General features: G+C 41.4%; 1 protein-coding gene across 8 annotated transcripts in view; it reads right to left on the bottom strand.

Annotated features, from left to right (window-relative positions):
* Positions 1-14539, bottom strand: part of nhsl1b (NHS-like 1b) — a 101203-nt gene that overhangs the window by 22173 nt on the left and 64491 nt on the right. The window contains exon 1 of one of the 8 annotated variants that reach the window (XM_086264085.1): positions 1998-2266. The exons of 6 other annotated variants lie outside the window; for them this stretch is intronic. In XM_086264085.1, the coding sequence (XP_086120211.1) occupies positions 1998-2052 (55 nt within the window). In that variant the 5' untranslated portion in view covers positions 2053-2266. Of the gene's footprint in view, positions 1-1997; positions 2267-14539 lie in introns of those variants that run through there. One more of the 8 variants, XM_086264087.1, reaches the window with a different exon arrangement.

Below are 14539 nucleotides of genomic sequence, written 5' to 3'. Positions count from 1 at the left end.
TGGTCAGACAGTCAAATGCATCACGAGGCAAAGCTGCTGACCACAAGACGGTCCCATGCTGCTCCAAGGCCCAGACGCACAAAAACGCGCAGATACCACATGCAGATACTTACACACCAGGGAGTGGCAGTGCAGATTGAAAAGTCAAGGTCACACCAACAGTTCAAAGTTATAACATGCCTTCGAGCAAGTCACTGACGCCCCAGGCTGCACGTGAACGGGAGCTGTTCTCACATCAGCTTGCTTTATCAAGCTTGCTTTTTTTTTTTTTCTAAATACAATTTGAAATTTCCTTGATCTCTCACACACACTAAGCACAGGTAGCCCCTCCCCCACCCTCCTTTTAGACCATGGGGTTTGAATAGACCTCAGTGAGGCTATAGGCAAACCAAGGCGATGGGGACTAAGGACACAAAGCATTTATTGTCCCTCTGCATCAGTCTCCACATCAGGCCTTTCAATACCACAATGACCCCAAGCTCCTCAACACACACACTCACACACGCACACACACACACACAGTCTCATACATAGTGGACTGTGGCGCGAAAGTCTTTCAGAAGTCCCCTAATCCCTCTGTCCATCGACATCCCAGCCCTGCCTATGCTCTTTAACAAACACAGAAAGCAAAACGATGCAAATACTAAAAATGCAAAGGCTGCATAAAGCAATCCTTTTGAGATACATTAGCAGTCGCGAGCACGCACATACATGCACGCTGTGGAATTAACTGTGTGATCAATAACAGCAATAAAATTCCATTGGAGAGATCTATGTTAATCCTAAACTAAGTCCTTGATCACCTCCAAACACATGGATCGACTTTCAAACATGACTTTTAATTTGTAAACACTTTTATTTTTAATTTGTCAGAAAAAAGGAAACAGAGGTGACTGTTGATATCTAGAATAATAAATAATAAAATTAAAATTAAAAAAGGCAACTAGCATCTTTTGTTTGTGTGTCTACAGCAAACAAGTTTTTGTGGACAACATTTAATCCAAAGTTTACACTGATAACTGCAACCATCTGAGGAGGTCTACACTGATCTGCATATAAAAGCATTGGGATTGTCATGATGCGCAGTTAAGGTGCAAAGTGCAGGCATGTGCAAGACAGTAGCACAGGACTTGTTGACTACAGAAATGCTGAGCTAATGATTAAGCGCATCACTCCAGCTTTAACTCAGCACACACACACACAGGCTATAAATAAACCACAAATCGCAGTCTTCACAAGCAGCTTGCTTTGCATCAATCATGTCTTTGTTACAGCCTCATCTGCTTAATACCAAACCATTGATAAAATAATAGCTAATCGCCTTAAACAAAATCTAGTGTACACAAGAGGCACTTTAAAAAGTACTTCTCATGAGGTTGCTGTGGGTTTAACTTCCTGCAGGTGTCACTAGGGTTGCAGCAGGCTTTTCAAAGTACAATAATAAGAAACTACAACAGTTTCCAGGTAATACACAATTACTGCTAGTTCCACTGACCCTAAGTATCAACAAAACCTCATGTGATACAAGTCTGACAGACAATCGAGGTGGAAAAAAAAATGACAATGCACACGTGCAGGGGAGATTCTACCATCATCCACTAACGGCAACTCTCACTGTCACCTTTAAACAAGCTGTTGGGTCATTTGGTGCTACAGTTGTGAAGTCCTGGCCCAGCGGTTACCTGGTAACGGGGTGCAACAGAGGGTTTTGTTTGTGCTTAGCTGAGGCAGCAGGGAAGCAGTTTGACCACAGGACACCATTAGTTCCGATCAAATCAGAAAGATCATTACGGTTTTGACACAGAGAATCCTTAATGAAGCTGTTAAATCTAAATCCGCTTCAATAAATGGAACGCCGTGGGAATTTTCAGACACAAATGCATATCCTGTCAAAAATGATTAAAACAGTCAAAATCTCTAACCAACCACATGCAGTATTGATAGGGAGATTATTCAAATGCACATTAATGATCAGTATGGAACAAAAAATGTCTTACCCTTCCTTTTGAAGTACTTAATTACAGATTTTAACGAGGTCCCGATAAACACCATTTTTCCAGATCAGCGTATATGTCTCCCTCTTAGAAAAAAAAAAATAATAATAATAAGTGCCTTTGTTGAGGCTTAAAAAACAACTAAAAAAATCCAAGGAATAACAGAGAAGACGGGATGAAGGCGTGCTGGTGCTCTTCCGCTCACATTCTCACGGCTTGGCTGCGAGTGTACGTGAGCGTCTACTAGGCTGACAATAAGTCTCTACCCCTATCTGTCTCTCTGAACACACACACACACACACACACACACACACACACACACACAAATCGTCCGCCACTCCCCCCCTCAGGCAGTTCAGTCCTCGGAGACAAACACACACACACACAGCAGGAGGGGTGTAGGACCGGCCCCTCTGTTCCTCTGTGCTTTGGTTACCAAGGAGTTCTGGCTGCCTTTCCCTTTATTTTTCATTATCAGTCATTCTCCAGTGCTCTCTTTATTATCGCTCTACACTTTCATTCTACTTTGCTCAAAATATAGAAGTTTTTATTAGCGTGTACAGTCACTGTGTTGCTTTTTCGGTTTGTGCATCAATACTCATATTGTTCTTCGCGCAGCTCTTTTTTCACACTTTCCACGGGTGCGCAGCCTCTCAGTGAGGGACTCATCTGCAGAAGAATATTTATGCATGTAATTAAACTTCGAGTTACCCCACAGAACAACCTTGCACATCATCAGGAGGGGGAAAAAAACATGTTGAGCTTTTCAGGTGGATGGTGCTTCAAGCAAAGTGCAATGCAAACAGAAAATATAATTGCCTACGGTAAATTACACTCATGCACTGACATTTAGCTCATCTGGTCTCATTTTGCATCTCTTTGTAAAACAATAATCCAAAAATGTGATCATCTACTAATAAGTCAATTTTGCCTTTCTTTAAATCAACATTTCCTCCTCTGATCATTCCCAACCTGCTGTGTATGGCAGTGAATCAGTGCTACATGAATACAGACTTCATACAATCCCCCCATTGTCCAATCTGCTCGCAATCTATCATGCACACACTCCAGCACCCAGCCATTCAAACACACACCCATGCACACACCCATATGGGAAGGACAGCCCCGCCTTTCGCGACCGTATTTAATTTCAGCCCAAATGGCTGAAGAGCAGAGCGAGGGAGGGTGCGTGTAGGGGGCTCCAACAAGAGCTTGAATGGCACTGCAAATGATCCTTGAATTTATGGATAAAAAGGTTTTTCCCTCCTCGCTGTCGCATCCCTCTTTAATCCAAACCTCCATATTTGTTCATGCTTGTTAACATCCACTGTTGCTGCACTCCTCTGCATGCATGAAGCATATATGCACACAATTTCTTCTGAACTGAAAGCATGCAATAGGTCTCTAAATATCATATAACGAGTTTAACATGTGTTTGACCTGCTCATGAAAATCACCTTCTTTAAAGACATTATTATTGACCTACTTTAAAAACTGGAAAAATCCTGGCACAGTAAAGGTGTCAGGACAGGTGTCCGTGTCATCTTAAAAGTTCTTCTCCATGTGTCAAACATACAGCTTGCCACGTGTACAGTATTAGGATAATTTATGCACAAGACTACACAGCATCTCTCATTAAAAAGCCTATTGTTGTCACTCACACAAACGCCCACATGCGCGCGCACAGTATAACGGATAGGTCACCATCTCTATATCCGCCGAAGGAGGTCTTCAAATCTAGGCCACCTCCAGGATTAGGGATATCAATTCAGCCATACGTCTGTCCACTCCTTCCCACTGAAGCCCCTGCAACACCCCAGCCCAAACAATATTAATCTTTCATCCATTCATACTCTAAGCAGCACATAAAGGAAGCACACAGAGTCGGTGGATAAAACGTGAGGCCAAAGTAAAAGTATATTTCAAATCAAAACCTAATTAGCTAATAAAGTAGCTTTGCAATTGCAATCCTCACATTATTTAACTGTTGGTATTTCTTGCTTTGAGAACCAGCCAAAACCCCAATTTACAAATGTGAGATTATTAACCTACTTATTCCAATTTATGCAAAAACTGACGACAACATCCAACAATTACTTGCACTGAATACAAAATCAAAACCCGTGTTTCATTAGTATTATTCCCGGCGGACAGACAACAATTACTTCCTCTTGTAATACAACCAGATGACTCATGTCAAAAGCTAATGATAGGAAGTAAAAGGATAAATTGGAAAGGGGAAGATGAGAGCTAGATGTTCTAATTAACACACACAGTGATGAATGTGGCAGGTTGAACAGAGAGATTGATGAGGGACTCCTGCTCTTCCTCTTGTCACCGCATTCCTGTTTTCTTTGTCCTGTTTTCACACCCCATTTGGAGCTCCCCGTTAACCTGGCAGAGGCAGCTGCACATTCCCTCTCACGATCATTATACTTTTTTTTTTTTATTCCAGACTTCTGAGCTTAGCCCCATTTCCCTCCAGATCCAATTCAATCATTTGATCAATCCCCAAAAGACAAACCCACCTTCACCTTCTTTTTTTAATATAAAAGATCAAATAACCCCAAAATCAAACAGCATCATCTGAGAGTACCCAGCTTTTATTTTTCTAATTGGCCCTATGAAGACAGAGCTAAACAAACCACCTAAAACCCCTCCACTCTGCTTGATCTGCTGATGTCACATTTCTCTCGCCCCCAGTTTCCCCAATTTTCTTTTCCCTTCTTTCCTCCTTTTTAATTTAGGCAACAGCGCTTTTACAGTGGCTAATATAATCAAGTCTGTATTGATTTTACACCACCCTCTTCCTCCCCTCTTTCATATCTTGTGCTACTGTGTTCGAGCTGTAGCCTTGAGCACCTTTTGCTTAATAATGAGAAGAACTGTAAGGTGGAAATAAACAGGAAATATGAATTTTTAACATACGAAAACAACACATTTAGCACATTTTGCATTGATGAAGTGCACAACGTATCGTTTTGACAGGCAGCAGGATTTCCCAGAGACGACCGAAGTGCTCATATCGCCTTAAACAATGAAGTGTAGCACTAAATCCCGACTCCTTCACTGGATCAGTGCCATCCTAACTAAACTCTCCTTATTTCTTTCCAGATTTGTGCTAAAGTTAGACAGGAAGTATTTTAAAATGTTAAATAAAATGTTACATTTTTGCTTATAATAATCTGAAAATGCACAATTTGCAAACCTGCTAGCAGCAGTGGAAAATTTAAATCACTCAAACAAGAAAATATACCAAAACCCCTAAAAGACGAATGCTCCTCTTTCACCCCCATTTACTTTTTTGTGAATGAAAATCTATAATTTATATCATGTAGAGGAACACATTGCTTGCTCTCATCCTCCCCCATTACTTTTATCTTTACACCTCTCTGAATGAAAGCATAAAATCGGGGGTCAAAGGGAATCTGATTACTTTGGTCTTCCCAACACGGAAGAAGACATGAATAATCTTGCAGCAACAAAGACTTAGATTGAGCAAGTGGGAAGGCCGGGGGGGGGGGGGGGGGGGGGGGGGGGGGGGGGTTTGATACCTGTTATCGCTGCACTGGAGATATTTGTGTACAAAATGTGCCGCTTTAGCTGATTTATCACCCTCATAAATCTTTACTTCACGAGTTTCCTAAACAAGGAATACACTGAGTTGATGCTTAGCTGTAGATCTGCTTCTACAGCACTCGTAAAAAGGCAGTTAAATGATGTTAAACTTCAAACTTTCTCCTGAACAAACACCAGCTCTCAGCTCAAGCATCACACACATACAGACACCGAAAGTGACGGACAGACTAGGCTGTGTAAACAAGTTAGTAACAGTTTTTTCTTCCACTAATGATTCTGGCACGGGGTAAAGTTCGCATGCACGCTCACCCACACAAACACAGTTCAATAAATTCTCGCGTAGCAGTTTTATGACACTGGGGGTACACACGAAAACTCCCGCGGTCTTCCTCTCCTTCATGCTTTCCCTATACAGTCCTTTCCCCCAGCCATCCCTCTTCTAGTCTTCCCATCTGACCAACTCCTCTGACAGAAGGTTTTCCATCTCTCTCTTTAACATTTAAACTCTCTTCAGCCCACAAATGTTGTCGAAATAAGTAAAACGACTGAAGATCACCATCAAAATGTTCAAATCACTGCCACTCAGCCTGGCCCATCAGGAGAAAGTCAGTGCCTGCAAGGCTTTTCTTTCTGGAGGTTTTCAATTGGCCCATTAGCGGTGTTTGTTCAGGATGGCTGGGTATAAACCCACTTAAGAGGCATCCTGCAAATATTTGGGACAAATGTACTTGAAAGAATTGGAGTAGCTCAAAAAAATGTTAGTGCATTTGTTAAGTGGGGATTTAGACAGGTGCAATTAAAGCATGCAAATAGGAGAGCGTGCAGTTTGAATTTAAAGTTCACTGAGCGCATCTGGGATGACATTTTACTCTAAATCAAGGTTCTTGCAACATAAATTGTGTGGGGGTTTTTCTCTTCGTTGTGAGCACAAGTTAGCAGTGTGTATCTGTGCGAGTGTTTGATTATTCTCCTGAATGAAAAGCAGAGGGGGCCTCCTTCTATAGGCTTCTCCTTCTTTGTGATTCATGACACCCTGCAAAACAACGCCCTGAGCTCGCACACATCGTCCCAAAACACATGCAAAACCTTGTCCTTTGTGTCTAAGGGCGTTTTCTGTTTCACGTGTGCGTATGCCAGCGTTGATGTGGTGACACACGCATGTTTCTGTTTTATGTTCAAACATCATGAAGCTGTTCTCACACAGAGTCGTGTGGGAACGTGCATCAATCAGAAATATGCCTTTGTAATACTGATGGAGATGGCATAAAAGGCATGTAGACTTTGAGAAGAAAGAGAATGAGGTGGAAAGCAACGTTGAATCTGCAAAAAGCTGAAGCGTGCTTTGATGTGGCAGAAGCGGAGCTATTTGATGGGAAACGATGCAAGGGGAGAGAGAAAAGGAAGCAGTTACAGGGGGAAAAAGAACAAAAAAATAAGAGCCGAGGGAAAAGCTACAGGTGGAATCCAGGAGAACAGATGAAGACCGGTAAGGAAAAGAAACAGACAAACATACACCAGAGCCCAGCAGTTTTTGGCAGTCAAGTCTAATTTTCTCTCCCTTGGCGTCTGACCCGGCGCTCTCTACTGACCCCCCCACTTTGAAATTCAAGCCAGGATAAAAGAGAAAGACAGAGAAAACAGATAGAGGATACACAAATATACCTCTGCTTGAGCTTGTGGACAGGCAAAGTGCATTTGTATCTAGTCTCTGAAACCTTTGACATAGCAGCAAAATGAGAAATCCAAAATGAAGGAAGTGTGCAGCCATTAAAAAAAATCTTATACCGGTACATTCCTTTAACAGGGAAACTTTTACACAAGCTTGGACACAAAAAAGCAGCTCACTCTTAAATAGAGTTAAAACATTGTTGTATTACACGCAGGCTGATTTGTACCCCTACGCCTTTGGGGTCTTTTGAGAAGGTGGCAGTTTTGTTGTTGATTTGAGACTTTTATGTCCACCGTCAGAGCGAATTTGTAGCTAACCGTGTGTTTCCTCCCTGGCAACAGAGTTTTAAATCTAATGAAATCCCCCCCCCATCTTAAGTTAGCGGGACAATAAACTAAAGCTAAAACAGGCCCGTGACATGATGGAAATCGTGCATGTTGATGTGTTTCCTGGTGGTTAGTTTGACTCAAGAAGGTCATTTTAGTCAAACATATATATATATTTATTTATTTATTTGGGTTATTTAAAGTCTTACTTGTTAGATGAATACATTAGGAAGTCGCAACATAGAAAACTGCAAATAAAAAACTCATCGCACCACTGTGAAGGCCTAAGCTTTGGACTTGGTGTTTAGAGCTCCGCAGCTGAGAAGTGGAAAGGAGTGATAATTGTAGAAATACCCAAACAAATAAAAAACGGATTGTCTCCAAAAACCTGTTGTGTGAACTAGGGCTGCCACAAACGATTATTTTGATAGTCGACTAGTCACCGATTATTTTTGCGATTAGTCGACTAATCAGATCATCATCCACTGGACGTAAAACTACAGCTTATATAACTATCATTAGCTTACAGCTTTAAGCTTTTAAGGTGCTAACTAAAAATAAAGACAAGATGATAGTTTATTCAATTTTAATGAAATTTGCAGATTGTTTCGGTAAAGTTTAATAAACTCCTTGCTATCTAAAATATAACAGGACACCGGGGTATATTCTCCAGCATCTCACACTTCTGATAATCAGCTGTCTGCTTGACGTTTATTCAGCTGTGTAAAAACTATAACTTTAATCTCAGCCAAACCGATTTACTCAGGAACAAATAAAATACAAAAAAAAAAAGAAAAGCCAAACAACAACATTTTTAATTTATCTAAGTGACTCATATATATTTAACCTGAGTCGCGAAAGACGGCGGTGGGTTTGAAAACAATTTGCCGGGAGTCCGGTGTTCTCACGGCGCTAGTGACCTAGCCCCCGGCTAGCTATCGAGCTAGTGGGTAACAGACGTCTCCGAAAACGTCGGAGCGCTTTTGAAAATATGTGGTGTCCTGATAAACTGAGCCGATATTTGAGGTTTACACAGCTACATTCTCGCCTGAAAATATGTTAAACGTTTATTTTGTGACCCAGAAAGAATAATAAGAGTAATATTAAAACTAACTAGCTACCGCCATTGTTGGAAACTAAGCTGGGCCGCGCTATGAATTCTGGGACACAGCTACTTCTTCTTCTTCGGGGTTTAACGGCAGCTGGAATCCTTGTACATGCAGTGCTGCCATCTTCTGTTTCAGTCCGTTATTACACTCTTAAATCCTGCTATTATTCCTGCGTCTTTTGCGATCTTACAAAGCTTCAAACGACACGTCGACTATTAAATCAGTCGTCGACGATTTTGATAGTCGACGTAATCGTGACTAGTCGACAAATCGTGGCAGCCCTAGTGTGAACAGGACCAGGCTTTAACTACAGCCATGAAAAGGATAGACTCCTTTAACCAGGTAAAGGTCACCCAGATCCAGAAGATGACTATTGAACCTCTAAAAAAGCGCCTTTAGGTGACTTATGTTGTGATTTGGACCTACATATATAAAATTAAATTGAAGTGAACTAAATGAATTGCAGACATGTAGAACTGTCAGCATGTCCACAAAGCTGTGGCTATATTTCTCACAACTATCTAGCTTTGCATGTGATACGCTGTGATTGTTCGTGCTTTGGAGCTGGAATAAAAGTTGGTAGATGACCAGTAATAACCTTGACTTAAAGGACCAGTGCTTAGGATTTAGAGGGATCCATGAGCAGAGATTTAATATAGAATTGGACAGTTTATGTTAACACAAGGATCAGTTCTTTTCCGTGGAGCAAGCCATGGTGGACGGCAGATGTTCAGTAGGTTGATGCCACGAAATTATACATACTGTTCCTTCAAGAATTCAACTTAATGTGTGTTACTTCTCAGAATCGTGACCATGGGTGTGTATTACACGCCTGACATGCTATTGAAGAATAATTTCCCAGTGGAATTCCCTTTCTAGTCATTGGTAGTGTAACATAAAGACAGCCCACCGATTACATTAGGACCCATTACCATCCAGCCATCCTGTCGCCACTCATATTGACTCCCGGCCCTTTTCACTGCCCTCTGAGGATCTGCCATATCAATAACCGCAAAACCTAGGTGTGTCTTTGAGGAGCGTGGGTAAGGTTTTTGTCTGTTTGAGGTATTAGATGTCTGTCTAACTGCTTTTATTATAATGGTTTAAGGTATGCTGGATGGTATGTGTACCCACAGCAGGTCCACACCACTGAACTGAGACAGCTAACATTCTGGACATCACTCTTACTGCACTGAATCACTATATAACCTTCAACTGTTTGGTTTTCTTCTGTTTTTAATCAAGCATCTGCTCTTACAGATACAAGCCATAAGACAATACATGTGCCTGAATGCTATATGCACTCAAGCATGTCAGCATACACACATGCATGCATGTAAAGATGCCTGCACAGAAAGAAGAGAATATGTTGGCTGCTGCACTGGTTTCCTGACCTACATTTCAACACCAGAGCTGTCTGCTCGTCTCTCTTAATGGTCTGTGTGTGTGTCAGTGTGTGTTGTTCCACCTTCATAGCAGCACACAATCATTAATCCAATTTCATAATTAACTTGACGCAGAAAATGCCATAAATCTGGCATTAAATACAGATATAGTGCACTGTGGGGAGCAGCAGCTGTAGGGGTCCACTGTGTCCTATATATCTATATAAATCTGTGTGTGTGTATGTGGGAGTGTGTGCGGCTGTCTTTACAATAGCAGACTTTCTACTTCATGACTCACTCAATAAAAAGTCTGGAGTGAATGATGGCCAGGCTGGGATAACTGCTAACAATCAATAGGTCACAGCTGGAATATGACATCATTTGCATTAACAGTATGATTCATTAGCATCAGTATTTCACTGGTTTAAGATATTAAGCCAACACTCTTAAAATATATTCAGCCAAAGACAACACAATAGCAAAAATACGGCTCAGAGCTTTGGTCACACATCTTTTTTTTGGCTGTTATCATGACCTCCACACTCAGCTCATGCTGCTGAGGCGAGGGTCTTGTCTGATTTAGGCGCAGAGGCACAGAGACAGACTGAGCTAATTTAGGTTAAGTGCCTCCAGTAGCTCAAGGGCACAAAACAACAAGCCACCTGGGGCTAGCTTGTTTTGCAGGGAGGAAAAAAAAAAATCAAGAGTGTGCATGTGTTATATCAGCAAAAACACAGGGAGACCAGTGGGCTAAAGCCATATCAGCCACAATGTTTGCATGTGTTCATCTGCAGCACCTCCACAACTGGAGCAGTAATTGACGCTGTGGTGTTTGACCCATTTCCCACATTGCACCTCATTTCTCATCAACAGTAAGACTAGGTCAGTCTGGGTAAGTAGTGGGAAGGGGGGGGGGGGGGGGGTGCGACACAAAAGCATCCAATCAACTATTAGAAACACAGCCAATTGACTAACAAATTAAGGAAGTGAGCAAGACAATCATCCTCGAGGATTTAGCACAAGTGGGGGGTTAGTTATAAAGTCGGATGCAAGTTCTGGTGGCCGACATTGATTACTGTTAATAACAGATACATTTAAAACGCATGACTGCTTTTGGCTCTGCTCATCCGGCCTATAACATCGATCCAATTAACATCTGCCTTTGCAGGATTGTTCCAGGATGTTTTACAGACTCCAGATTGCTTTTAGTTGAGTAAAATCTGTCTACAGACTAAAGTTAGTTCCCTCAGAGAGAAAGTCAAATCAAGTGTATTTAAATTCTGGAGAATGAGATGATTTCAAATTTAGAAATAAAATTCTGTTTCCTACATGAGTGGAATTATAATGGCATGGATAAGCAGAATAAGGATGGACTGGATGGATGGTAGCGGTGTGACAGGTAGATATACTATAGTATTGTGATATTTTGTGTGGTGATACTGCATCATTCCAGGGACACCAAATATCTATGTTTTAAATAAATAAAGAGAGAGCTCATTGCATGCACCTTCATCCTGAGGTAACTTTAACTTTTGCAAGTGGTTTCTGAAAAACCACTTGCAAATCTACTGGACACACTTAGCTTGACAAAGCTACCACCTGATTCAGAGCAAGCTAATGGCTCAGTCACACAAATAAAAATAGTACAAGAACATTTAGGCTGATTGCAATCACTCTTCAAACAAACAGTTCCTGTCTAATTCATAAATGCAGTGAGATTACCAACATGTTGCCATCAGTCTGAATGAGTCTTGAATGAACAGGCTGCATGCTGGTTGTAATTTGGTTACATATGTACATATATACTATGAATTTCTGTCTATGTAGACAGCAACATATGTGATTTTCAATAACTTACCACAGTTAACTGCTGTGCTATCAGAAAAAGATTGCACGTCATTGCCAGCATGACACCATTCAGTCCCAAACCGATCACAGACTGACTCTGTCTCATGGCAACATTTTGAAAGGTTTTAGTGATAGAGTTGACATGTTTGAAAATCTAATTTTGCAACAAAATTAAAAAATAAAGTGACATAATTTTATCTTATTTGACAAAACAGATATTGGGGACATGTTAGGGACATAATTGACTTTACCTGTAACCGTTTCTCTTCTTCACCTCTCAATCAGCATTAATTCCTCTGCCAGCACTTAAGTCAGGTTACACCACGCGCAATACCAGGACCCTGAAACTGAAGCAGCTGACTAGATCCCAGCCAACATTAATTGCATTTTTCGCACCTCTGTCCCACCTACTTGACATGTCCAAATGTCTTCTGTAAAACTCAGTATTGTGGTATGACATCAGCAACTGTCTGCAAGCTAATCATTAAAAGCGCACTACAAACACAAAATGTTCTTAGCTGACTAGAAGGTCTGAAGTCACACAACGCTTAGGCCAAAACCATAATTTTTGTGTTGTACATATGCATGTAATTTTTGTAACACAGTGGTGTAAGACTGCACTAACCCAGGGAGGGTTATACGTGCATTAGGATAAGCTCAGAGTTCACTGACTGACGTGTGTCAGTATCTGTAAAACACTTGTACACACCGAGAAGCTGCGATTGGTGCTTTCATGTGACTTATCGATCATATATGGGCATGAATTATGTAGGAGTTTATATGTGAGCGCACATGCGTGCATTAAGCCTGTGTTCCTCCACTGATAATCCTATGCTGAGACCTAGTCTGGGAAAAAGCACAACCCCAAATCCATTTAACCCCTCCTTTCCTCCATCTCTCCCCGTCCCTCCCCCTTCTGTCCCATCTGAGCAATAATGGAAAGAGGGATGGGGCCTTTAATAGAAAGAGCAGACCTCTCTTGCAGGGAGTGCGCCCTCCTAATGGCCCACAAGGGAAACTAGTGTAGCTCCCTGATCAAATAATCCCAAAATTTAAAACCGCTATTATTCCAAATTAGATTCCTTGTGACACCTCATGTGTCTCTTTTTGTTGTAGATAAACACATGCACAGTGGCTAATAGGCAGATAATTGAATCCAAAGTCTTTCAGGCAATTGCAATAAAACCTTCAAATATTTTAATTTAGTCTCATAAATTAACAATTATATTGGGTATAAGTGACGCTGTGCAGATGAGCAACTAGGAAAACGAGGAAATCGCTGTAAATGCTGCCTGTTTTATCTTTAGTGCAGCTGTGTTATCATGCCACCTTGTGGTGAATGAAAGCAGCAACTGCACGCTTCTCTGGAAAAGTAACCACAATAGAGGAATTTAACTTCTGCTACAAACAAACAACATTAACGCCAAAAGCTCCCCTGTATTTTCACAAACAAGGAAAATAGCTGTAGCTTCCCGTTCCCTACATTCTTCTCTCTTTTTTGTCTCAACTCTAATCCTTCTATGCATGAGGCATGGAGGGGGAAAAAACCCTGAAAAGGAGACGTTGCCATGGTGAGGACAACTCATTAACAAGACAGATTTAAAGAGGCTCTTAAAAATCACTTTCTCTCTTCCCTCTCCTTTTATAATCAGTCTCTTTGGGGGGACATGAGCTTTTCAGAGGCTCGGCTTTGCTCTCAGAGGCTTAATTGAACCTCCAGCTGACTGGGACACAAATAAGTTCTGGTGCTGTGGAGAAGGTAGGAAGAAGGAAGATTGGAGTTGGGGGTGAACAGCGGGGAAGCGAGGGGTCCGTGAGGCTGGTTAGACTATTGTCACCAGATTTCTCTTTTGTTTTGCTCACTGGTATCTTTCCATGAGGCTGAAATTTTCATTTAAATTGGTTTTTAAATGCAACTGCAAGCTGCAGGAAAATCTTACAGGTAACAACTAAAAGTCTACGTCCCGCTTTGTGGTAGCAATATTGAAGTAAATAGTAACCAAATACGCCCTTTTTTGTGTTTTACACAAGCTGCATTTTAAAAACAGAGTAGTCAGGAATGTAACTGCATGTACAGAAGGGGGAGCAGACTGGTCAGTAGGGCAAATGGGGCCAGAAACCTCAGAGAGCCAGACTCGAATCAGCATGAGGTGGAAAAAAGCTCCTGCTAATAGCAGCTCTCATTAAAGAAATGAGCTGTGACCGAGGTCTGTACGGCCAAGCGGTGCTTAAACGCACTTATCCTGCACTACGGCTCAATTAGATTTTTCAATTACTAACAACAAGCCCGCTGTAGAACTGCACGAGTAGAAAGACGAGGGCAAAAGCTGTTGCCGAAGCAAACGGCCCAGATTAAAGTCTTCAAATCGCATTTGTTTCTAAGACCTGCGGGCATTTTTAGAATGTTAAGAAAAACTTCTGCGTTCACTATCAAATTGAGTTTTAGCCGTTTTGTAAATAGATTCTTATTTATTTGCCAGTGAGCATGTGTTTCGTTTTACCGCACGCACAAGCCCGACTGAAATGAACTTAAACTTATCACCATGAATAATCAAAGGCCTGCCAATGACTTACATAGACTGCCTCACTAGATTTATTAAAACCTGGAGAGAAACATATACACAAACAG

This window comes from Aulonocara sp. 'chitande type north' Nkhata Bay, linkage group LG15, assembly GCF_057382095.1.
Source record: "Aulonocara sp. 'chitande type north' Nkhata Bay isolate Kocher_YH1m ecotype deep benthic linkage group LG15, A_spYH_male_GT1.1, whole genome shotgun sequence".
Taxonomy (NCBI): domain Eukaryota; kingdom Metazoa; phylum Chordata; class Actinopteri; order Cichliformes; family Cichlidae; genus Aulonocara; species Aulonocara sp. 'chitande type north' Nkhata Bay.
The sequence above is the reverse complement of the archived record's forward strand: the minus strand, read 5'-3'. Positions and strand labels throughout refer to the sequence as shown.